Raw genomic sequence first — 25,748 nt, forward strand, 5'->3', positions numbered from 1 at the left:
AAAAATATATTTATATTTAAAACTGTCTCATTTGATTATAACAACAGTGCCAACTTTAGGGCAGGCAGCAACCATATCAGGTACAGAGGGATCTCCAGGCAGAGCTTCAATAATTTTTTGCCAGTCCTCATTAGCATTATCTTTTGCCAGTTGCTTACACAATATCTGCCACAGTCTGTCATCGTCTACTTGTTTTTCTAAAGCAGCAGAAATTTTTTCCACTAATTGTAAGGATGGCTCCTTCGGCCCCTGTCTAATGGTAACATTTGTGGTTTGGTGCTCCTAATTCTATTGTCTTTATTAATGCTGACATTCCAAGTCACTGGGACTGCTCCAGCAACATTGGGTGCCACTGTGCTTGTACTTGTGGATTTGAGAAAACACCGCCTGTGCCTGTAAGAATATCTACCCCAGTCCCTTGCCTTGGGTCTCCTTGTGGTAACTGCATATTCTCTATAGCGGACTTCCAGCTAATTGTCTCTAAGTTGACTGAAACACCATGAATTGTATTGGTTGAAATAAAATCTGGGCGAGATGAGTAATATCGTAGGGGCACAACATATCTGTATTTATTTATCTGTATCAATTGCATGACTTCGGGGGAGTTAATGCCAAATTTTTGCAGACTCCATTTGTAAATCTTGCAAAACCTTCCAGGAAAATGGGTTATGATCATCCCTTTGCCCCGGACCAGGTATAGCTTTGAACACGGGATACGCTATTGATTCACACAGCCCCAAGTTGGAGCCACTCTCATGGAGGAGATCAAATTTTTCAACTAGATCCCAATTCCTACTTCAGCTGCCTTTTTCCTGACCTGTGCCCAGAACTGAGTTGGATGTTGTGGTGTAACAGTCACAGTGGCGGGGGGCAAAGTCCAGGGTAGTGCCATCTTTTTCTGAGGGTTTGGGCAGCAATCAGGACCTCCTGATTGCCTCATTATTTGGGAGGTTACTATCTCCTCTTCCTCATCACTGTCCTCAACGTTTGGCAAAGGAGCACGCGTAGGAGTGAGGTAACTGGAACTCCTCTTCTCCCACAGGGGGGGCACTGGGTACAGTAGGTTTGCCTTTATTAGCAAATTCTTCTAGCTGCTGAGCAGTTTTACAGTTGAATCAATTGGAATAGTCTTTTGGTGAGTTCCAGGTGTTCACAACTTTCATCTGATCAGCAGATGATAGGTAACTGGGGGATTTGTTTTGTTTCTTATTTAGATCTTTAGTTGAAGAATTAGACAAATTAGGCTCCACAGGGAGCTGTAACGCTCCCATTTTCTCTGTTACAGCTTCTATGTCGTGGTCTTTATCAGAGCATTTTTTCTTTCTCTCAACAGCTGCTGCCTCAAGTTCCCTTTCCTTACCGTCCCGCTCTGCTTTCTATTCTTTTAGAGGCTCACTCAGCAGCTGCCAAGCAGTAGCCAATTCTGATGCATTGACCCATTAGAGATTGCATCCCATAATTTTTGCCATACTTCTCACCACGCTGATACACTAAATGCTGTGGCAGCTGTGGCTTCAAATCCGTGCATTTTACTCCAAATGAGCCTTCGCCTTAGCCCGTATTTACTAGCCTTAACACCTTTACGGCTATGTAATGCTTTCCACGTGGACAGGATTGTTTCCTCTTTCATTAAGTGCTGGCCCGTGGCTCTAGTCCTGTTCCCGGTGGCTCATCTTATCAGGTGTCAAAGTTCAGGTCCGGAGCAGGCAGATTCCCACCGCTCTCAGCTTCACCGGGCTCCGGCTCTGCTGCACATCATCCTGCAGCCCAGCTCACCTTTGCTAAGTCCCGAATCCCAAATCTGGTCCTTGCCAAACCGTGATCTCGGCCTTGTTGCACCGTTGTGGCACGTCGGGGTCACCAGATGTCGCCGTAGAGATGGACAAAGTGACACACACACACATTCACATGGGTGAACAAACGGCTGATTTTTATTACTAAAACCATGCATTTTTATATATTTCAGGTGCCAGAGTGTTACAGTATAATTGGCCAAAAAGTTGTTTTTAACATTCTCATTGGATAACCTTTATCAGTTTCCTTCCTGCTTGCTTCATCCTGCTGTGTAGTCTGCAGCTCCTTGAAAGTTATTTGCTTTAAGCAAAGCTTCCCTATCTCAAGGGTACACCTGAATCTTGTCAGGTCAAACTCTTCTTCAATCGATTTGTCAGCAGGGCAGCTGCCTTCCCCAACAATAAACCTCAGCCATGCACCAATACATGATCCTAAAGAAGCATAGCGGGGCTTGGACCTTTCCCTTCCGGAGGACTGAGACCGAGGTTTGCCTGGGGAGGTGCCCAGCACACGAGGCCCTGCGGCTCAGGGGTTGAAGGGGTAGGCTAGGCATGTGCCTGGGGACATGGAGTTCCTTGTCCCAGAGAATGTCTCATGGGTAATGATGGAGTTTTTTAAGTCCCAGTGAGCCACCCAAACACCACAGAATCCCAGAATCATCAGCTGGAAAAGACCTTGAAGCTCCTCCAGTCCAACCATGAACCTCACCCTAACCACTCCCAACTCCACCAGATCCCTCAGCGCTGGATCAACTGACTCTTCAACCCCTCCAGGGATGGGGACTCCCCCCCTGCCCTGGGCAGCCCATTCCAACGCCCAACAGCCCCTTCTGCACAGAAATCCTTCCTCAGAGCCAGCCTGACCCTGCCCTGGGCAGCTTGAGGCCATTCCCTCTTGTCCTGGCACTTGTTCCTTGGCTCCAGAGACTCATCCCCCCTCTCTGCACCCTCCTGTCAGGGAGTTGCAGAGGGCCAGGAGGTCTCCCCTCAGCCTCCTCTTCTCCAGACTAAACCCCCCCAGTTCCCCCAGCCACTCCCCAGCAGACCTGTGCTCCAGACCCTGCCCCAGCTCCGTTGCCCTTCTCTGGACACGCTCGAGTCATTCAATGGCCTTTTTGGGGTGAGGGGCCCAGAACTGAACCCACTCACCGAGGGGCGGCCTCATCAGTGCCAAGTACAGGGGTAAGATCCCTTCCCTGTCCCTGCTGGCCACGCTATTGCTGATACAAGCCAGGATGCCATTGGCCTTCTTGGCCCCCTGGGCACACTGCTGGCTTATTATCAATCCCCCCCAGGTCCCTCTCTGACTGGCAGCTCTCCAGCCACTCCTCCCCAAGCCTGTAGCGCTGCTGGGGGTTGCTGTGGCCCAAGTGCAGAACTCAGCATTTGATTCTGGGAACACCACAACTGTGGGGTGTGAACAGGAGCAAAGGGGAACTGGAAAGTGACAGTTCATGCGATGAAGAACCAAGTGGCAGGAGCTGCTCTCACAAAAGCCTAGTGGGGAATGAGCTTGGTGTACGGCTGGTGAGGAGAGCAGGGGTGAAAGGTAGAATAAAATAATACACGGGATATCAGCCTCGTGTGTGAGCCCAGCATAGAGCTCTGGGGCTTGGAAGAGGTGCCTCCAGACAAGGGATTCTGTACAGACCTCATCCTGCCGTGGGCTGGTCGCTCCTTCCCAATCTCTCCAAATGCAAAATGTTAGATCAGAGCCTGTTTCTAACATTCACTAAGCACATGGAAGAGTCCCGGCAAAGCCAAAACTGCAGAATGACAATGGGAGGCTTGACACATGTTCAGTTTGGTTTCTGCAGCCTGTTGCTGGGATTTTTCTTTGAAGCATGTGATGCTGTCAGAAGAGACAGGGCAGGTTGGCCAGGTTCTCACATTCCTCCCTGCCACATTCATCAGGACACCACACTCTACGATCACTTTTTCATTTTTCCCTGGCAGTGTAGGCAGTGGCAGGGATGTGCTGAACTAAGCTTACCTTAACTCACTCCTCACTGCACAACCACCTTTTCAGGTCTACCAGCACCCCATACAGGTGTAGATGGCAGTTTCTTTGTTAACAAAAGCATCCCCTCAGATTTTGACAGAAAAGAAGCCATCCTTCTTCATGAAATTGGTTTGAATTTACCTTTACAGACTGATGTGTGGTATTTTTTCTTCCCCTAGATATTGAGTCAAGATCAATGATCATTTTACTAAAGCCCTCCATGGTGACAGCACCACTGTGAATGCCTTGTTTCAGCAATGATTTATTAAGCTTTGCAGTTACCATTTTCGGGTGGTTTTTTAAACTTTTTGAAACAGTGTTAATTCATGATCATAGCTCTATAATTTCGTTGGTGGTTGCCAAGGGAACAATGATCATGACCTGATTACATTCAATTTGGGCAGAGACTAATCCATTCAGTAAACAAAAATGCGCTTTAAAGAGTCAAACCCCATAAAGACAAGAAAAACTCTGAGAAAAAATGGGAAAAGGCAGACAGAAAATTGTGGAAAAAGACAATTTTTAAAGATTTATTTCTAAGAGCCACCGAGCTAGCATCACAGAAGAGAAACTCCCACCCTGCTTCAGTGGTGTATTGAAAGTAATAATTAGCAATAAAAAGGAAAGCCATAATAAATGGATGAAAGGGGAAAGAGATAGCAATTTTCTCCACCTCATAACTGGTAATTTGCAGCAGAAGTGCATCAGGGCGAGCTGGGTGCCTGCAGTTACACTGTAGAAGATTGTGTCTGTGGGCATCACACCTTCCGCCTAGTCCCACTTCAGCAGGAATTTGCTCCCTCTTTCCTGCCTCAAACCTTGAAAACCAGTCTGGATTTGGGGCTACAGAGGGGGAACAGCTCCTGGAGAACCCCTAGAGAACAGGACAGAGCAAGTCCTGAGGTCAGGCTTTGCTGCTTTGAACTTTTAGGCTCTCAGGTTCCACAAGTGAGCATGGAAGCTCTTGACCCAGAGCTGCTCAGGCACTGCTGGTGTCCCAAAGGGCTGCCAGGGCACACAGGAGGGGAGTGAGGAATTGGGGAGCACCTGTGACTGGTCCTGGGGCAGGTACCAGGCTCTGGACACTGGGAAGTGCCACCAGGCTGGGGTGCCCAGCTCAGATGCAGTGGGGTAAGGCCGGGGTGGGAAGATGTGAGACTGTTCAGAGGCTGAGAGAGCAAGCAACAGGGATCTTGTCCTTGTCCTCATCACCCAGGAGTGGCCTGGGAGCATCTTGGACTTGCTGCAGTCCCAGCAAACCAATCCTCTGAGCACTCTCCTGTTCCCTTTTGAATCCATTTGCACTCTTGCTCTCCGCAGCAGAGGCAGCCTCCCACAACGCAGCAATGCAGGGTTTGAAAGGTGCTTCCCGTTGTTTTAAACGAGATCCATCCCTGTGCTGTTCCTTGAAGCTCTGCTCTAGGAAATGAAAATATTCTCTCTTTTTTCCCCTCTTAGTGACCACTTACCAGGTCCCTTCCCCGTGGCCCTGCCAGGCTGCAGCGTGCACTGAGGCTCTTCCCCCGTGGGAGCTGCTCCGCGGCCCTGCCCAGCTGCTTCCCTGCCTCACTGCCCTGGCTCTGCCCGCCGCCCTAGCCGTGCTTGCACATCACCGCAACCCCAGCAATTCCTTCCTAACCCCTTTTCCCTTGGTTACCAAAGCAGAGCGTGCAGGCCAAGCACCCACAAGTATTCTGGTGTCTCTTTCCTGAACAACAAAGCGCATTTAGAGCCCATCACTGCATACACACGCTTATAAAGTATGTAAGAGGTTACTTTTACTTTTGAGTAAAAGGTTACTTTTACATTGCCTTGAATTTGATTATACTGAATTGCATTTGATGTCTGTCTGCTCAGCCACTTGACATCATGCAATCCCTTTCCAGCTCTTTACTGTACAGCATCAGCAAGATCTGCTCTCTTTTATGCGTGTATTGACTAGCACGGGTCTGGCACAGATCCTCTCCATTTATTCCTACTCTTGTCTCCTAACTTTTAAGCAGTTCATCTACAAGCAAAACCTCACTGTTAATCCACCTGAACATCCTGAGGAGCTTTTGCAGACATATTTTTGTAAAAGTTTTGCAAAAATTGTTGTTTATATATCATCTGATTCACCATTATTTACACCTTCCATGCAATTCTAGCAAGACTTCCCTTCTCAAACCCATGCCAGACACACATAGCGTGTTTATCCACACTTTCTAATGCCATTTTTTCTTCCGTCTTTCAGAAAATTTTCCTGGTACCAAAGCCAGGTTTAAAGTCACAGAGTTTTCTAGATCCCTGTGGGCCCTTTTCTAAAAATTAGCTTGGCTTTGCCACCTCCTCCCCAGTGCTGAGGAGGTTGGGAACCTTCTGCCTCCATCCTGCTGCGGGTGCAGGCTCTGCCCGAGCATGTGCCAGCCCTGTTCCCCGCCAGCTGCAGTGGGTTTCCAGCAGGCTTCAAGCTTCTGATGGCCTTGCAAAAATACACTGGTGAGAATTTTTACGTGGTAAGCAAATAATGCTCAAAATATATTTTCATCTGTGTGAATGTGTTTTTTAACTTGTGGGGGTTTTTGCTTCTTGCTGTTTTCTTGCTTTGAAAATGGAAATGCTAGGTTTTGAACAATTTTTATTTTCTGTCATTTTATTAATTTTAATTTTACTACTCATTTGTATTTTGGCTAGCTCGCTTTGCTGTTAAACCATCCTCCCGCGGGTTCACCGTGGTATTGCATTACAACCTCTTTAGCTAGGAGCCACACGCCCACACCAGCTAGACGGTGTTGCCCTATTGTTTGCAAGTACTTTCCTCTGTATTTGATTTTCACTTCTTCCACTCAATTTCTTTATTTTATGTAGTACCTTCTGGCAAGGATAGACAAGCCTGCAGTGTTTTTTCACCCATTTTATGGCACGGCAGCCCCTGAGGGGGACGCTGAGTTTGCCTAAGTGATGGTCGCTGGCAGACTGGTGCTCCCTCAGACTGTGAGCGTGGGTCTGCTTGTTGCTGAGATCTAAATCAAGAGTTGTTCAAGCACAAGCCCGGCCATACCAGGTCACACTAAGGCTCCATCTAGCCCAGGATCCTGCCGTCAGCCAATGCCTGGGAAAGAGTGTAGAGGCTGGGGGAGAGCACTCAGTGACACTTCACGGAGTATTTTCCCAGTTTATGGCCCTGGGGTTTCACTGATGCCTTATCTTTATCTAAACCAGGCTGCTCTCCCATCCCCACCAGGACCACAGCCATCTCAGAGCATTTGATCTGGTCCTAGCAGCCTGCTTTTTTAATGTCCCTTTTTTCTGGCTTTGTCATGCCTTTACTGAAGGGACAGAGTTATGAATTTAACTCTGGATGGTTCCCTGCCCCACTGCCACTCATCTCACCCACTGTCCTCGATTTAAAGCCCCTCCTATGATGGTTTTCATTTTAAGTGCTAGCACCCCAACTCTGTTTTCTTTTAGCCAGAGCTCATCTTTCCTGGAGATGCTCCCTCTATCCCAAAAGGTTCTCTAGGTTTTTTTCCAAGTCAAAATCCAACTCATGTAGCCAGCAACCTGCCCACCCTCGCTAAGCCAGCAGCACTGCCAGCCCTGGATCCAGCTTCCTCTAAAGCAGTGTTTTAGGTGAATTTTTAATTGTCCATTGGTCTTGGAAGAGGAAAATGTCTAACTTTTAGAGCAAGACCCATCTCCTTCTGGCCTTTGTGTGCTGAGGATGGTCCATGCTGCTGTGCCCACTGGGAACGTGCAAGCAGCAGGGGTGGCAACAGAAATATTGCTATCTCCTCTGGGGGTTCCCTTGGTGTCAGCTCATCTGTTTCTCCCTTCTCTCACCCCTGGCTTCCCAACATGGCCACCAGCAGCCCAAGCCTGTGACTTACTGTATTTATCTGCTGGCAGAGATCTACAAGCTTGACAGAGTGCCCAAAGCTGCCAGTTCTTAAGTTGCTTTTAATGAAAGGAGGCTATTCCTTTGCATTTACACACCTCTTTGATCCTGAAGTGAAGTGATGCTGCTTGCACAGTGGTGTTAACAGTCCCAGGAGGGCCCTTGGGAGCTTTCAGCTCCAAACCACTAGTTCCAATCCAGCAAGACCCTGGAGGGCTGCCTGCACACCCGCGAGAAGTGGCCATGGGGACACTGGCTGCCTCTCTGGGGTGAAGGGACAACTGGCCTGCCCTCGGGCAGCAGCTGGGCAGTGCAGACAGAGCCTGTCTGTGCGGGTCCTGGGCTGTGCTGCCTCCCGAGCTCTGTCTGTCACCTCTCTGATCTCAGCGGGATGCTTACCCAGGCACGGAGGAGCAGTGGTAGCAGATGCTTCCAGCCATGTCTCCTCCCTGCTGGTGGTGACTGGGGCCTATCAAGGGCGTTGTAACCCCCAGCGGGGACACGGGGACAGAGCAGGGACACTGCAGGAGGCTGGTGTGGTCAGAGACTGCACCAACTCCCTGCAGAGCCCTGCCAGGGGAATCGCACTTCGAGGAGGGCAGGGATTGGGAAGAGCAGCAGGGGATCCTGGAAAGCTTCCTGCTGTGCCAAACTTCCCAACCCATGGAAATCTTCCTGTGTCTGAGCACTGCAAGAGGAATCCGTCTTCCCTGCACATCTCCCCAGAACTTCCAGAGCAGAGGGACACACCGGGAGACTCCAGTCTGGCAGCCAAGGCTGTGGGGCTTCGAGCCGGCGTGCCCTGGGGGGCAAGGGAAGAGGGAATCCACCCCCAGAGAAAAGGAGCCCGAGGGATCTAGTCCTTGCCCCAACAAGCATCTGCACCCGGGGCAAGGCAGCAAGGTGGCTTCATTGTCGCCGGGCATGGGGGAACAGCCTCTCCTCCCCAAGCCCCGCGGTGGTCTCGCAGGCAGGACAAGCCGCACCTCTTCACCACCGCGCTGGTGCTGCAGGTGCCCGGGAGGACGAGCTGCGGCAGCCCTCTGGGTCTTGCCTGGGAAGCAACAAGCACACATCTTTCCCTAGAATAAGACCAGCTGGGAACCTCATCCCTTCTGCTTTTATGCAGCCGGCGTTCTCAAGAAAAATGGTTGTTCCGAGCCCGTCTGGCTGATCCCTCTGCACATGGCCGGTGAGGGCTGGAGCATTTGTGTGCACACACACACTCCCAGTCTGCAGCAATGAACCCTTGGCATTGCACTGCTGATAACGCCCAGGAGGAGGGCAGGGGGTTGTGTGGCTGTGTGTGCTACTGGCGCTGGGAGTAGGCAGGAGCAGGGCTCTTCTGGTGAGTCTGGGGGAGCAGAAGGTGCTGGATCTGCTCCCCCACTTTCATGGGAACCATCATCCTGGTGTTTGTTTCACTCCTGGGTGGTGGCTCTTGAGGGTAAAAAATGCCAGTCCCAGGATTGCACCACCCAGCACTGCAGTGAGTGGGAAGAAACTAGGGCAAGACAGGGAATGCTCTCAGCACAAGGTGGTGTGTTTGTCCCTGGCCCAGTGGCTCATGGGGTGGGGTGTCCAGGGGAGCCCTCACTGCATGTCCCCAAGCCACCGGCTGCCCCAGAGGAAGGTGCTGCTGGGCATTACGGGGTGTCTGCACTGCTCACGCTCCCTCCTGCGCTGGCAGGGAGCAGCAGGGCAGCAGGGGCGTGGGATGGAGAGCAGGGAGCCACGCAGAGGTGGTGGCACAAAGGCAGTGGTGGTGGTGAACACCGGCCAAAGTCCTTGCCCAGATACTCCTCCCACACTGGGGCAGGAGGGCTGTTGGGAAAGCAGAGGAACTGAAGGAGAAATTATTAGCAATGTTCCTCCTCCCAACATCTGCATTCTGCTGCTGGCTACAGGAGGTGAGGTGAGGAGTCCAGGCCCTGTGTCTGAGCTGGCATGGCAGCCCTGGGGACTCACTGGCATGTCCCCCCTGCAGCACCTCTGCCAACCTGGCCTGCATTTTGGATGTTGTTTGAATGGTGAAGGGGAGTCGTTGCCTCAGTGGGTAGATAAGTTGGTTTCCTGATGCCAGCAGCATCTTTAAAACAGGTTTAACCCTGAAAACAGGTGTGGGGCGGGCAGGGCTGGGGTTTCTGAACCAGGTAGATGGTCTGAAACCGTGTGATGGGCATCCCTGCTGCTGGTGATGGGTGGCCCCAGCACCCTGGGAATAACTCCCTGGGACACGGAGGTAACAACAGCCAGCAAGGGAAGGTGGTGGGGTACGGCTACAGCCAGTCATCTCGGGGACACCCAAACCACCAGCAGGTAGCAGGAATGGGGCTGGCAGGCTCGGCCCGCCAGCACAGGGGCTGATTGCTCCTTTCAGATGCTGATAAGAGAGTGATGGGAGATCTCAAGAGAGGGCCATCCCCCAGGCAAGCACTCCTGAGCTGCCTGATACCGGCTGCCCTTTTCTGGCAGCGTCCTGTGGGTTTCTCCTGTGTCCCTGCTCAGTCCCCCCCACCCCTCCTCCATGGTGCCTGTCCCAGGTGCAAGCTGAGTCACCGAGATGCCACTGTGACTCGTTGCAACATCCCCCATCTTCTGTTCTAGGAGCCACGAGAAGCCTGTAAATACTTTCTTTGGCAAGACTTTTGTTTTGATCTGATCGCTTAGCTTCCTTCAAAGGCAGACACGGAGAGGAACTGCATGAGGCAACAGGGAAGGTCACAGGGAGAACAGAGGCGGCTGTAATTGCGGAGGATCAAACCGGGGCTCAGGCAGGGGTGTGGATGGGTGGCTCAGCCCGGGGCTGACATGAGGCTCTGGCGAGTCACCGCAGGCACCGACTGTCCCAGATCCTCCCCAGGACCATGGCCACCTATGACTGTGCTGCTGGCTGCAGGCATCGTCCGAGACGGGCCCCGGGCCCCCACGCTGTGGCCAGCGCCGGGGCGCAGAGCCAGGGCGAGGCTTCCGTCACACCATTCCCACCGCGGAGGCAGCAGGACGCTGTGCAACATGGTGACAAGCAGTGGGACAAGGCAAACGTAGCGATGACGAGCCGTCCGCCAGACTACTCTGGGTGGGAAGGCACGTGCCATCCCCACGCCCCGCCAACCTGCATTATTCACATTTCAAAGCGCACGTGTGGCTCTGCTGAGGGGTGGCAACGCACTGAGCTGGTCTGGCTCCTTCCTGCCCCTTAGCCCTGGAACGCGAGGGGGAAAGCTTTGCTGTGGTCTGGCGGCAGCTTGGCTGCCCCTGGCAGATGGGCTTCAGCTCTGCTGGTGTCTGTGGAACGAGCGGAGGCCGGACGGGGACACAGCTCCGGGCTATGGCTCTGCAGGTGACGGCCGGGTCTGTGCATCTCCCAGTGCAGCCCAGTGGGAGGGGGGACCCGCGCACAGGCCAAACAGTGGGGACGCTCCTTCTGTGGCCACCCCGTCCAGCGCAGCACCAGCACGCTCCAGGCAGAGTGCGGCCAGCGGGGAGAAACCCGATGGGCGACTGTTACGGGGCCAGACCCATGGTTGTGACTTGCTCTGGGTGCCCCAGGGAAGCCAAACCTCAGCTTTTGCTGGTGACAGGAGCGAAGTCACCGAGGCGGTGATGGCTCCTGGCAGTGCAATCATGGGGTGTCACTCTCTGTTTGTAGGGGGCTATTTTTAAAGCTGATCCAGCTGCTTCCCTCCCTCCTTTGCTGAGACAGCTTCACCCTTGCCCCGGTTCTGTTTCTTAGCTTATTTTCTCCTTCCCCAGGGGCCAGCCAGGGCACGGTGGGTGACTATGAAAGCCCACGCCAACAAAGATGAAAAGATGGTAGGAGAAGATGGTCTCCAAAGCGGTCAGACTCAAAGCCATCACTGCAGCATTCATCTAAATGGAGACCCCCCCAAAAATTGCTTTGCTTTCTTATGTAGAGAAAGGCAACGGCTCGAGCCTCCCCTGTTCCCCTGCCTGCCAAGGCCTCGAGGGGGTGAGGGTCACCATGGCACCCCAAAGGCCCCCAGACACTTCATAGCACCAGGCAGCTGCCCAAGGGGGACCCCACGCCCCTTGTTGTGTCTTTGTCCCCGTCCCCTCTCCCCACCCTTCTCTTCCTCCTCCCTCTCCCGTAACATGCCCACAGCAAACTTCCCCCCCTTTGGTGTTCCCGGCATCCGCAGCCGGGCTTGTTCCTCCAGCCCCTTCACCTGCCAGCTTGGCAGCCAGCCGCGGGCGCGGGCAGGGCTGGCGGGGCCAGGCGGGGCTGCCAGCCTCCGGCCAACGAGCCCCCTCACTGCCGGCACTTTCATCCTTATCTGGAAGGTGCCACTCGGCAGCCAAGTGGCCCCAGAGCGCGGCGTTCCCACGCACGCTGCCCAGCCGCCCGGGGCCGCAGCTGGCCCGTGTTCCCAAACACCGGGGCAGGGCACGGTGTGGAGTGCTGCCGGCCGGGATCGGGACGGACGGAGGGACACAGCGGCACAGACCGTGCGTCGGGAACCAGAGAGGGCCCAGAGACCCGTGCACGGCCCCGACAGAGCGCGTGAGCCTGTGTCACGGACACGCGCAGCCCCTTGCACACGCACAGTCCCCTGCACACGCACACGCGTGGGCCCCTGGCACACCCACACCCCCTGGCACACTCTACAGGCAGCGGGGTTCCCGCAGGCACTCCTGGGCAGCTCTGCCCTGGGACACGTGCTCACATGCATGTGTGTGCACATGCGAACATGTGTGTGCGCACACGCTCCCCCAGCCATGCACACACACACAGTGCCTCGTGCATGCACACACAGCTCTGCCGTGCCCTGCACTCATGCACCACCCCCGTGCACATGCACGGTCACACCCGTGTGTACGTGCCCTGTGCACACACACCCCTCAGTGCACACATACACACACTGCTGTGCATCAGAGTATATGTGTATGTGCAGAGTAACACACAGGCAGTGATGCACACACAGTGGCATGCACACGCATACATGCACACATGGGCACACACAGTGGCATACATACATGGAATCACATGTGCACACACACAGTGGCACACATAGTGATACACAAGCACACAGGGTGACACGCACACAGAGTGACACCACACACAGAGTCACACACACACAGGGTGATGCACACACACACACGTGTGAGCACAGACACAGACACACTGACACACAGAGTCACACACACACACAGGGTGATGCACACACACTGTAAAACACACATGTGTGCGAGTACACAGACACACCGACACACACAGAGTGACACACACACAGGGTGATGCACACACAGAGGGTCACACACACACACGGTGAAACACACACACGTCCACACACAGACACACCGACACACACACACAGGGTGATGCACACACACAGTGAAACACACACATGTGCGGGTACAGACACACCCCCCCACACACACGGAGTCACACACACACGGTGAAACACACACACGTGTGCACAGACACACCGACACACACACACACACAGGGTCTGTCTGTCTGTCTCACTCACTCACTCACTCACTCACTCACTCACTCACTCACTCACTCACTCACTCACTCACTCACTCACTCACACTCACACTCACACTCGATGACGCACACCCCCCTCCCGCCCTGGCCCCGCCCGCCGGTGCGGCGCGTGCGCGGGGCGGGGCGGGGCGGGGCCGGTCCCGGCGGTCGGGGCGGGCGGGGCCGCGGGCCGGAGCCGCAGCCGGAGCCGGAGCCGCCCGGGCCGGTGAGTGAATGCGGGCGTGCCGGCGGGGGGACGCCGCGGCCGGGGGGAGGCCGGCGGGCGCCGGCCCGGCGGGGCGGGTGCGCGGGGGCAGCGCGGCCTTTCCGCGGCCGGTCGGCGGGGCGGCCCCGCCCGCGGCTGCGGCAGCCTCCGAGGGCCCTCGGCCCGGCTCCGCCCGCCGCAGCCGCCGGGGCAGCGCCGGGGAGCGGCTCCGCGCTCCAGCCCGGTCCCGGTGGGTGCCGCCCCGCGGCGTGGGGCCGGGGCCCGCCTGGTCCCGGGGCGAAGCCGGCCCGGCGCGGGCAGCCCCCGGTGGTCAGAGCTGGCCGTGCCCAATGCGGATCGCGGCGTGTCCCCCCCCCACCCCGCGAACAGCCCGGGGAGCGGCGGGGATGCTGGGCCGGGGGCGGGATGGAGGAGGCGGCGGCCATGTGCCCGGCTCCCTCGCAGGCAGTGCCCGCCCCTGCCAGACTCCGCCGGGGGGGCGCGGACGGGCCCGCGTCGCTGCCGCCGCCCGGGAGAAAGGCTGCGCCCTGCCGGTGACCTGGGCGGCAACTTGCAGCCGTGGCTGGCGCAGGGGGGTGCCCTGGGTCACCCCTCCCCGCTGCACCCTGGGGTGGGCCACCGGCTCCTGCAGGGTGTCAGTGCCCGAGCGAGCCCCCGCTGGCACCCGGCTGCGCCCCGGCGCCTCTGGCCAGGCAGGGGCCGCCGGTAGCCGCGGCTTCCTGAGAGGGCAAACAGGCCGCGGCTCGGGTCTCCAGGGTTCGGGTGTGTGGTAGCACCGCTTCGCCGGCTATTTCTGTGTCTGCTCTTAGCCCACGGCAAGCACAGCCCAAGCCCAGGTAGCCCCCGAGGGGAGGGAGCTCACCTGGGCGTTGTTTGACGTGGGCTTGCAGCGTGCCCGGGTGGCAACTGAGAGGCAGAGGATGGTTTGTACGAGGGCTCACAAGAAAACCCCCATCGAGCTCCAGACCTTGTTCCTTTACCAAATCCATGAGGCTGCTGTATCTGCAGAGAGTTTGGCTGTTTACGTGTAACTGTGCAAGGATATTTTTAAAGCAAAGGGTATGACCAGCTCTGATGCAGCAGCTTCTTCCCTCCTCCTGCTGCCGCCTGAGCACAGGGGCTTGTGGACATGATTCAGTCACCCAGGAGCCTGCCAGGGTCCCCGGGCCCACCGGCCTCTTCCTTGCCTCGCACTGGGCCACTGGCCAGGCCCAAAACTGAGGCCACGGTTCTGCCAGTGGGTCCTGGCACTGGTGCTGTTTGTGTTTACTTCTATATTTTAAAGTCTGAAGTTCCCATCTGGGGAAAAAACAGCTCTGCAGGGGACTCAGTGGAGGGCTGGTTTTGCAGAGGGCTGCGAGACTCCTGGGTCCTGTGCACTTGGTGGTGGCACTGGGTCAGTGGCCCCTTGCACCCCGCCAGGTTTGCAACCTCCTAGAAAGTTTTATTGCTCTGTTTGCAGAACCTCTCATGCTGCGGTAGGTGGGGTTTTTATGGTCTGGCTATGTTGTGACTCTTGCATCTCTGTGAACGGTGAGAGGGAGAAGCAGTGAGAGCTGTGTGCTGCTGAGCTCCTGTGGCCAGGCTTGTGGCCACCAGCCCTGGTTGCTTTTTTGCAAGACCCCGCTGTAGGAGACGGGACTTTCTGGACATGCAGGCGTCAGAAATCACACACTCTTCCTGAAAACATTGGCTAAAAAAAAAAAAATCCTTCTCCTCGCCATGGGTACTCGTGCTTTTAATTTCCAGTATGGGTGCTACGCGGAACAGAGGCATTTCCTGCTCCAGCAGCAGCGTGAGAAGCCCCTGGTTACCGACAGCACTTGCTGGGTATATAATGCCACCACCCCGGTCACTGTGCAGTCCCTGGCACAGCCACGGGGATGGAGATGCCCGACAGGATCTGCAGCTCATCTTCTAGGGATGACATGGTGCTTCTGCAAGTCAGTGGGGAGAAACGTTGATTTTATAAAAAAAAAAAAAGGCAACGTCTGCCATTTCCAGGCCTCGTTTCTATGGGAACAGGACATCAGAAGAGCAGAAATGCGGCGAGTGCTCTAAAATAACTGCCAGCTCCCAGGAGCACGTGGCCTTTGCTCGGTTCGCCCAGCCCTTTCCGCTGAGACGGTGGCTGGGGATGTCCGGCTCTTGGCGACGAGGAGTGTGGAAGTGGGTCAGGAGGTGGGATGCTGTGGCCTTGATCCCTGCCGATCCTCAGCCTGTCCTCATCTAAATCCACCAGCAGGAGAGCGCTGGGCTGGCAGCTGGCACTGCTGCCACATTACCCGGCATGGCTCCGTCCTGTGCTCGGTGGGATGGTGGTGCTGGCCCGGCAGCGAGGACCTGCCTGGCTTCCACCCGTCTGGGCTGCGGGTAGGCAGGCAGGCAGGAGGGTCTCCTTCCTCGCTGACCTCCCTGAGGATGGCCAGGTGAATCTGTGCTCACTTATTTAGGAGGTTCTTTCTCCCACCGCAGCCAGCGGTGGAGAGCAGGGTATTTCCAGCGAGGTGAAGAGGAACTGGGTTGTTCTCCCAGTAGCTGGTGGTGATCTGTCTCCCTCTTCGCCCAGATCTTTGTAACTCTTACTGGGAAAGTCATTCCTCCCATGCAGCACGCAGTGCAGACAGGAGAGCATCTCCGGAGGGGAGAACCTGGCCTGTCGCCACACAAGTAGGCAAGTGCATCGTGGGGTGTCCTGAAAGGTACAAGCAGTGTCTCTGAGCTCATCTTGAACCAGCTGTGCGCAGCCCTCCTTTCCTACATGTCCCGACATGGACAGAGGGTGCCGGGGACGCTGCCTGAACTGCCTGTGGTCACGGGCATCTCGGGGCTGATCCAGGCAGCACCTTCCAAAAAAGGGTTTTCCCTTTTGGGTTGTAAAAAATCATTTCTGTGGATGCCCAAAGCCTGGAAAACCATTTTTATTCTCGAATCGGAATAGCCCTGTTGTAGCTGAGCTTCTTCCTTCTCTCACCTTCCAACAAGTGAAAGGTCCAGTACAGGTTTTCTTGGAACACTCAAAAGCTTGGAAAAAGTTTATTGACAATAATGAGGTTTTCTGACTTTGTGTAGTGTTTGTGTTGCCCAAGAGCTGCTTGACATTTTCTTAGGGACGTACCAGCCCCATGGCAACTGTAAGATCCGGGGAAGGGGGCGGGGGTCAGGTTGTGTTTGAGGGTGCGGTGGGGCGAGCGTCCAGGAGGGATGCAGGAGCAGGAGGTGGGATCTCTGCAAGGGCAGCAGCCTTCTCCAGTCTGACCTTTCGTGTTTGTCGTCTTTAAAACAAGTGAGAAGTTTGATTCCCTTGATTTGCTCTGGATTCCTTTCAAGTGAGTGTGTGAGGAAGGTTTCTGCTCCTAGGGGGGCTCATTTGGAGATGTGTCAGATCCTGCCATGGTATGTGGGTCTGTGGGGCTGGGGGACCTGCTGTGGGGTCATGTGGCAGCCTGGTGGCACTTCTGCCACGGCATGTGTGGACCAGAGGCCAGCTGGAGACATGCCACTTTGTGATGAGCTTGGAGGTGTTTAAGCTGAAATCTAGCAGCAGCCACCGTTGGAAAGTCACCTTTGCTGTTCCTTCCCTGCTTGCTGCCCAGGGGGGTGTCCGACAGGCTTTTCTGGGCTGCAGGGGTGGACCACCCCTGGGTTTTTTTCTGCCCAGAGAAGGGTCCTTGAGCACAGATGTCCCTTGCTGTGGCAGGAATCTGATTTCTGTGCATGAAGTGACAAAGAGGGGTTTTTTTTTTACTCTGAGAATAAACCTGGGATTTGGTTTGGGGATGGGAAGGTGCGTGTCAAGACAGGAGGATGCTTCTGGAGGGCTCAAGGTAGTTGCGTAGGGCAGATCATGGATGGATAGTTGTTGCTTTCTCTGCAGACAGATGTGGATTTCTGCTTGCTCTTGCTGCAGCTCAGTTGCTCCCAGATGTCAGTGCTCTGCTCACAATGTGCATTTACCAGTCACCCATCCAGGAGTGAGGGTTGGGCAGGCTGGGTTGCCAACCTTCTCTCGTTGTGGCACCCTAAACTCCGGGCTGAGGTTGGTGGGTGCTGGCTGGATCCAAGGAGCTGATACCATCCTGACTGGGGCTGGAAAATGTGCTGCTGAGCATCTCCTGGAGCGTTGCTGGTCGGCAGCATGTCTGTCCTGGTCTCTGCGGAGGCTTTCGGTGCTGCCAGGCTTTGGAGTACAGGCTCTCGGAGATGAACCTGGCAGCTGCCTGCTCATGGAGGGTGCAGTGGGTCTGGTGGGTGCTGCTGTGATGCAGGTCGGCCCCATCGCTGTGGGAAGAGGGGGTTTGCCGTGATCAAGGGCTGAGGGGCTGCTCAGCTGGGGGCTGCCCCGTGTCCGGCAGCGTGGGCAGGCAGCTCTGCTTGTGCCAGGGCTGCCCCTTCTCTCTGCCATGCTGCTGGGTGACTCGCGGCAAGCATGTAATCACAGCCTGTGTCCTGGTGGGACAGCAGTGCTTGGTCAGGAAACACCACTGCAAATGAAGACGAAAACAGCTTGGAGGGATGGCAGATGCTTCCCAGGATGGAGAGGACGTGGGTGTATGATCCTCAAGCATCGACTTTCCCTTCTGCTTCCCTGCCTTTTTCTTATCCTTCCCTCTTCCAGGAGAGTTTCTGATGGGAGGGCACTGTTAGTGATACAAAATGTTGTGGGAAGTGGAGGCACAACTTGAAATCTTCACCAGTCCTAAAATAATGGGCTGCAAGGAGTTTGGTGGCCTTAGGCTAGTGTTTGCAGTTCTGTGACCCTGTGCTCCCACTGCTTAAGGAAAGCTGCTCCCTGCCTGCGCAAAGGACCCCTGATGCTGGCAGCCTGGGTTTCTGAACAGCAACCTCCCTCTCTTGCAGCTTGGTTCATGCCAACAACCGGGAACAGATTGTGCCAGAAACAAGCTCTGGCTTTTATGGGTCAGTAATGACCCTTGGAGAGGGAGCACGACAGTTACTTTCCCCTGTTTGGGGCCAAGCCAGCTGTTGCGACATCAGGCTGGAAACAGAGAGCTGCCCTTGTGTTTCTGGCTGGGTGGGATGCGGGATGCTGCCCTCCTGCTGCCTGGGTCCACAAGCGCTTGGCCTTCACAGCTCTCTCCTCTCTTTCAGGGTCCTGCGGAGCGGCGACAGCAGTCCCCTTCTGATGGAAGGATGGTTGTTCTCAGGCAGTTTGGACTGCTGCTCTGGAAGAATTATATCCTGCAGGTAGGCTGATGCCGTGCTCTCAGGGAGCTGCCTCTGTGACCACTAAGTGTGGGGACATCAGAGCCTGCCCATGGGTCTTGCTTCTCCAGCAAACCTTCACCACGGGCCCAGAGCATCTCCTGGAGGAAAACTAGGGGGGGTGTTTGTGGGTGTGGTGTTGTCCTGCTTTTGTGCTGGTGAGTTGCAGGCAGGGCTGCGTGCTCAGTTGTCCCTGTCCCCTCAAGTGCACGCTGTGCCATTCCCCTCCTGCAGTTCGGCCGGGAGTTCAGCTCCCCCTTCTCGCGGGGCCAGCTAACTCGCACACACAGTGGGTTTCTTGAGCTATCTTGTTACACAGCCACCTCTGGAGGTGCTGATTGCTCCACAGTGCCTCTAAACCTCCTGGGACCCAGGCTTCTTTTCCTCCGTTACTTTCTACAGCCCTCAGAAGCAGCTTCTGAGGGTCTTAAAAATATTAAACAACCATGCTCCTGGCATCTGCTCCCAGCCCAGGTCTCTGTGTGGCAGCTGGCTAATGTTGAGAGATTTCGGGACTCGGGGCCTCTCTGCCCTGCTGACTGGCAGCGTCTCGCCCGCCACTGGACGAGGCTGCAGCGCCTTTAAGCAGCGTGCGGATGCTGCGGCTCCGCTGGGACCCGGAGCCAGGCCTGGCAGAGGGCGGCGGAAGAGGAGGGAGCAGAGATCGCCGCAGCCTGGCTTTACACTTTCAGTTACCCTTCTGTGGATCAGCACGATGTTGCTTTAAAAATAAACAAAAGGGAGAGGGAAGGGCTGGCTGGGCGGCCTGCGCCTGGCCTTCCGGCAGGGCAGGGAGCAGGCAGCAGGGCTAGGGTGTGACCAAAGGGACCGGCAGCAGGTCTGATTTGCAGGCAGGAGCATGCTCTGTGGGTGTGCAAGCTGGCCAGTCCTGTGAATCCCCCTTGTACACCCCAGGACAATCCCCCGGATCCCCTCTGTGGGGAAATTGCATCATTTTCTGGGTGTGCTCTGGGGCAGGGGCACCTCTTGTTGTTTTACAAGGCCACGGGCTGACATAGATCTGCTATGCCAGAATACAACCTGGAGTGTTTGCTCCTCTCAAGTCTCCACCAAAAAGTCTGCTCCTGATGACAATGCCAAGCACCCAAGCCATCATCACCCCAGTGTGAATATGGATGCTGGGACATGTGGCTCGCTCAAAGCCGGGGCAGCCCTGGCCAGGAGGAGGTGGTGATTGTGGATGAATGTCCCCGTCACCTCAAATACAGCAGCTTAAATGACTTGTGCAGCAGTGAAAGCCTGCCCTGGTAAATGAATGTCAGCCTGCGAGTGTGGGGAGCCAGGCAACTGCTCTGGAGACAACCCAGGAGACTGAGAGGGGGTTAATACGGTAGTAAATCAGTGGGAGGCAGCTGGTCTGCTAGAGCTGCATTATAAGACCATCAGACATTTGCTTTTATGAGCATGGCCTTTGCAAAGGCTCCTTTTTCCCCTGGGGCTGGCTGCAGCAGCGACTGGTCCCTGCCTGTGGTCCGGCAGCTCTTCCCAGGGGAAGCCCAACGAGGGGTTTTTGGCTTTGGCAGTGGGTGCTGAGCGCCGGGGCGATGCTGCATGGCCCCTCCTGACAAACTGGCCAGAGCCAATTCACCCCAGCTGCTGCCCTTCCTGGGGATCTGGGCTGGTCTGTGCTCAGGGCTCTGTTCCTGCCCCACCAGAGACCGTGCCCACCTTAACCTGCCCTACTTGTTGCTGCTTTCCACCCTCATTTGAAAAATAAACCCTTTTTTTGTTCTGCAGAGGGTTGGGAGGTATAACTCCACTGAGCACAGCTCAATGCTTGGTGTTTGCAGAGCTGAAGGAGCTTTTGTGGCAGTGGGGGTGCTGCCTCCAGCACGCGGTCAGTGCAGGCAGGAGAGGAGCCCTGACAGCTGTGCCCTGCCTGCAGCATGCTCGCCCCGTACGCTTGGTCACGAGTGGTGTTCCGCAGGGCTGGGTTTTGGGGCCACTCCTGTTTAACATCTTTATTGATGATCTAGATGAGGGGATCGAGGGCACCCTCAGTCAGTTTGCAGACGACACCCAGTTGGGTGGGAGTGTTGATCTGCTCGAGGGTAGGGAGGCTTTGCAGAGAGACCTGGACAGGCTGGAGCCATGGGCTGAGCCCAACTGGGGGAGTTTCACTGAGGGCAAATGCCGGGGGCTGCCCTTGGGCCACAACAACCCCCAGCAGCGCTACAGGCTTGGGGAGGAGTGGCTGGAGAGCTGCCGGTCAGAGAGGGACCTGGGGGGGATTGATAATAAGCCAGCAGTGTGCCCAGGTGGCCAAGAAGGCCAATGGCATCCTGGCTTGTGTCAGCAATAGCGTGGCCAGCAGGGACAGGGAAGGGATCTGACCCCTGTACTCGGCCCTGGTGAGGCCGCCCCTCAATGAATGGGTTCAGTTTTGGGCCCCTCACCCCAAAAAGGCCATTGAATGACTCGAGCGTGGCCAGAGAAGGGCAACGGAGCTGGGGCAGGGTCTGGAGCACAGGTCTGCTGGGGAGTGGCTGGGGGAACTGGGGGGGTTCAGTCTGGAGAAGAGGAGGCTGAGGGGAGACCTCCTGGCCCTCTGCAACTCCCTGACAGGAGGGTGCAGAGAGGGGGGATGAGTCTTTTGAACCAAGGAACAAGAGCCAGGCCCAGAGGGAATGGCCTCAAGCTGCCCAGGGCAGGGTCAGGCTGGCTCTGAGGAAGGATTTCTGTGCAGAAGGGGCTGTTGGGTGTTGGAATGGGCTGCCCAGGGCAGGGGGGGAGTCCCCATCCCTGGAGGGGTTGAAGAGTCGGGTTGACCCAGTGCTGAGGGATCTGGTGGAGTTGGGAGCAGTCAGGGTGAAGGTTCATGGTTGGACTGGAGGAGCTTCAAGGTCTTTTCCAACTGAAATGATTCTGGGATTCTGGGTACCTGGCGTGTTTGTGGTGGCACGGCAAAGCCCTGCTGCAGCCCAGGCTGGGGCACGGCTGTGCAGGCAGCCGTGGTGCCAGACAGGAGGTGAGTTAACAAGGCAGGGAGAGGCTGCGCTGCCAGAGAAAAAACAATTGCTGAGGCAGCAAAGTTGTGAGAATAAACCTCTTGGTGCTCTTCTTGCCTGTTGTGGCTCCTCTTTTCAACCTGCCTGAGTGGGAGGGTGGAAAACCCCCTGTGTCTTGTAAAGCCCATCTTAGCCAGAGCCTGCAGGGGAGGTTAATGCTGCTGCTTCTGCTGTGAGTGCATGCCCCAAGTGAGCAGCCCTGAGTCCCTGCTCCCAGAGCCGCTCCCTGCTGCTGCCGGGACGTCTCGTGAGCTGTCGCTGCGGTGAGGTTTGGCATGTGCTGTGCTGCTCTTGTGCCTGGGCTGGGCTTGGGTGAAGGCAGCTCAGTTTGCAGGAGGAAGTAAGGCATCTAGGTCCAGATTTCACCTCTCCTACCCAAACCTGCCTGACTGCTGCCCCTGCAGCAGGCACGGGGCTGAGCCCTGCCCTCCGACCCGCGGTGGGATGTGGTGTGCCCAGCCAAGCTCCGGGCCCTTCTTCCCTCTCCCATCCCCACCCCAGCTGGGTGATGCAGCAGTGGGAGCAGCCTGGTGCTCACTGCTCCCTTCCTTGGAGGCAAGTGCCGCCTTTGCAGGGATCTTACAAAGCATAAATCCATCGGTCAGCAGCATGTGCTGGCACCTGCAGGAAAACAGCCCAGGTGGGTTGGACTGCAGGCACGTGGGTGTGCATGGGGCTGGTCAGGACTGCTGCTCCCCCTGCCCCTGCGGTTAGGGATGACCCCAGTTCCCCTGGCATGAGCAGTTTTAACTGCTAATTAACTTGGCTTGGGTGTTAATTAGCCTGGGTTTGTGGCGGGTCTTAGCTGGTGGGAAGTTTGCAGCAGAGGCAGCCCTGGGGGAAACCACTGGAGGGTCGTGCTCTGACTTGGTTGCCTGAGTGCGTTCACTGGACTCGAGTTCATTGTCTGGTTGCTCGAACCTCAGTTAAAAAAATAAATAAGCCACAGTGTTTAGTGCAGGCAGGCCTTGGGGTGGAGGCTGAGCTCGTGGGTATGTTCTTGGTGCTGTGCAGGGACACCGATGCCTTTAGCCAGAGGCTCTGTGAGGTCCCACCCTGGGCTGGGATGTGTCCTGTCCTAAGCTTCAGCAGCAAAGACATTACTGGCTGCAGTAGCTTTGCTGCTCTCTGCTTTACCTCCCCACTGCTTACTCGTCACAGCCTTTCATTTAATTACAGTAGTTTCAGCTCCCAACTTAAAGTGTTGGGTAAGGTGGTTCTGCTCTGGCAGAAGTTGTTCCCTTTGTTCTCCCAGCAGCGACTGGTCCCCGTGGCACGGACCCTCCTTGCAGGAGGTACATTGCTGCGATTGCCTGCAGGAGTAGTTTAGGCAAGCACGGAGTGCTGCCTGCTCCTGGGCAGAGCCCCATTGCCCAGGGAAAGTGCAAACGACCAGCTCAGCTCATTCAAACCCAGCAGCATGGTGGGGAAGGCTCTAAAGGGAGGGTAGTTTGAGACAGAGCGGTGTTTAGGGTAGGGAACACCTTGGCTGTAAAGTCTTGAAGGATGTGGGAACCAGCACAGTGTTGTTCCTGGGCTCTGGAAAAACCCAGGTTGTAAAACCTTGTGAAATGCAGGAATGCTTCTGCCACGTGGCATTTGCATGCCCTGAACCCTGTTGCTGTGTTTGATCTACCTTCAGTGTTTACATCTTATTTTTTTTATATCTTTTTTCCTGCAGAAACGGCAGATCTTGGTGACAGTCATAGAAATCTGCTTGCCACTGCTCTTCGCCGCCATCCTGATAGCCCTGCGGCACCGGGTACACTCCATCAGCCACCCCAATGCCACCATCTACCCCCCTGAGTCTGTGGATGACCTGCCAGGCTTCTTCTACCGCCGGCACCCCAGCAACCCCTGGGAGCTGGCTTACGTCCCCTCCAACAGCAGCGCCGTCAGGAGCATTGCCGAGGCGGTGGAGAGAGCTTTACCCATCAGCATCAGAGGTGAGCAGGGGCCGGGGGCTGCAGTTTCCACACCAGAAATTGGTACCAATTTCTGCTCTGATACATCCTGATGCTCTGTTCCTGAGATGCATCTTTTTTTTCAGAACTTCAAGGCAATGGTTTTATTTTTGTTTCACTAAAACTACAGGATTTTGGTTTTGATTTTTGGTTGCATTTTGTTGCAGTTTCCATCTAGAAAAATATTGCCCTAAAATAGTTAAAGAAAGTGACTGTCACTTCCCTGAGAAAAAGTATTTTTGGAAATGTTACTGCACAGAAAATTTTAGCGCTTCATGTTCCAAGCTGAAGATAACGCTAGGATTTTCTCTGAAAGGAGAGCTGTCTCCTCTCGAGGAGGAGGAATCATCTGCATGTGTGATGGGTACAGCAGTGTCCCATATAAACACCCCGTGTCTGACAGCTGCGGTGTTTCCCAGCTCTGGCTGAAGCGCATCCCTCCTGTCCTGGACCAAAATCATCTTTTTGGTGGTGGTTGAGCTGATGCCCACGAGGAGTTGCGGTGCTCTGTGTCTGCATCTCTTTTTTTCCTCCCTCTGCAGCTCAGGGCTTTGCCTCAGAGCGGGACTTTGAGGAGTATGTCAAGTCAGACAACCGCTCGGGCAGCGTGCTGGCCGCCGTCGTGTTCAAGCACCGCTTCCAGCAGAGCTCGGCCCCGCTGCCCCTCCAGGTGAGCGGAGCCGGGGCTCCTCCTGCCCTCTGTGTTCCCGGCTTGGCTTCTTCACGTCCTGCCTGCAACCCCCTCTGTGTGCTCCTTCCAGGTCAGCTATGAGCTGCGCTTCAAGTACAGCCCGAGGAACGCGCCACGGAGCGAACAGACGGGGCTGAACCCCAACCTGGACCGGGACTGGCACACCAGCTACCTCTTCCCACTCTTCCAGCTGCCCGGGCCCCGGGAGGCCAAGTTTGCTGATGGGGGGACACCAGGTGAGGGCCACTTCTCCTCTGCCACGGGCTATTTCACGAGCAAAGAGATAGGTGTCGTTTTCTGTACAGCAGCTCAGCTCGTTAGAGAGATTCAATGAGGATCTGAGATGGAGTTATATTTTAAAAATAAATTAATTTTGAATTATTAATCAATTATGATTATAATTGGAATTATTTATTAAATTATTTATAGTATTTATTTACATTTTATGCTGTGACTTCTTGAGCACTGCTGGCCTCTGTGTACCTCTGCCGAGCAGAGTTGGATAAGAATAAATTTTACTTATGTGAATTATTTTTTTTCTTTTTATACTTTTAATGGAAAATTTTTTTCAGGGCCCCAGCTGCTCAGTGTTTATCATGCTGCTTAAATACTTTAAAAGTAAATAGAGCAATTCTGTGGTTTGAGCATAGGTATTTAAGGAAAGCCAAACCACTGCCCGAGCAGGAGGCAGTGGGGACATTGCCAGAGCTGGCGTTGGCTTAGCACTTGCTTTTTTGGGAACTTCCTCTGCGGCTGCAAAGGGAATATTTCCCTCAGTTGGCTTCCTCCTTCCATCATTCAATAGCAATATCAAGGAAAAGATTGAGAGGCTGAGAAAGCGGGTGAACAGGTTTTGCTCACACCGTGTAAATAAACCCGAGCCCGAGAGCACCGTGTCTGCTGGTTCAAATGTTCTGCAGGACGGGGTGACCAGGAGCTTGGATCAATTCCCTCGCTACAGTGTTTCTTTAGTAAATTAGTTAATATAAAACATTGTTCACGATCTCTTATTCTTACTCTTTTCCTTCTCTGTCTAGGTCATTTTAAGCAGCTAACTTTCAAAATGCTCATTTGGGGCTTTGTCAGCAGAATTTGAGTTTCCATTCAAGTAACATGTGGCAGAGATCCCACCTAAAAATAAACTAGTTGAAAATTAAAAATCTTTCACTGTTTTCTAATGCACAAAAATTTAAGCCAAGTGTGTGAGTTATGGGATATATTCTTCCTCAACAAAACCTGCAGAGTATCACACATTCTCTTGGTTTACAAAAAAAGGGACCACATACAAACTCGGTGACATTGGTGGTGGTTAATGATGATGGAGAATCTCCTCTCTTACAAAAATAAAGCTGTGCCTGCAGAAAGGCGACTGCAGTTTAAATTGAGTTTTCCTACCAGCTGCTCTTAAATGATGATTATGAAAGGTTTAAATTGCTGTGATTTAAG

The 25,748-nt window shown here is 54.9% G+C and overlaps 1 protein-coding gene across 1 annotated transcript in view; it reads left to right on the plus strand.

Annotated features, from left to right (window-relative positions):
- The first annotated feature begins 13,332 nt into the window (after positions 1 to 13,332).
- The window catches only part of ABCA3 (ATP binding cassette subfamily A member 3), a 33,520-nt gene continuing 21,104 nt past the window's right edge, over positions 13,333 to 25,748 (plus strand). The window contains exons 1-5 of the mRNA XM_074919776.1: positions 13,333 to 13,392; positions 18,505 to 18,600; positions 23,329 to 23,593; positions 24,154 to 24,281; positions 24,373 to 24,538. Of these exons, the coding sequence (XP_074775877.1) occupies positions 18,547 to 18,600; positions 23,329 to 23,593; positions 24,154 to 24,281; positions 24,373 to 24,538 (613 nt within the window). The 5' untranslated portion in view covers positions 13,333 to 13,392; positions 18,505 to 18,546. The remainder of the gene's footprint in view (positions 13,393 to 18,504; positions 18,601 to 23,328; positions 23,594 to 24,153; positions 24,282 to 24,372; positions 24,539 to 25,748) is intronic.

Source organism: Athene noctua, chromosome 15 (genome assembly GCF_965140245.1).
Source record: "Athene noctua chromosome 15, bAthNoc1.hap1.1, whole genome shotgun sequence".
Taxonomy (NCBI): domain Eukaryota; kingdom Metazoa; phylum Chordata; class Aves; order Strigiformes; family Strigidae; genus Athene; species Athene noctua.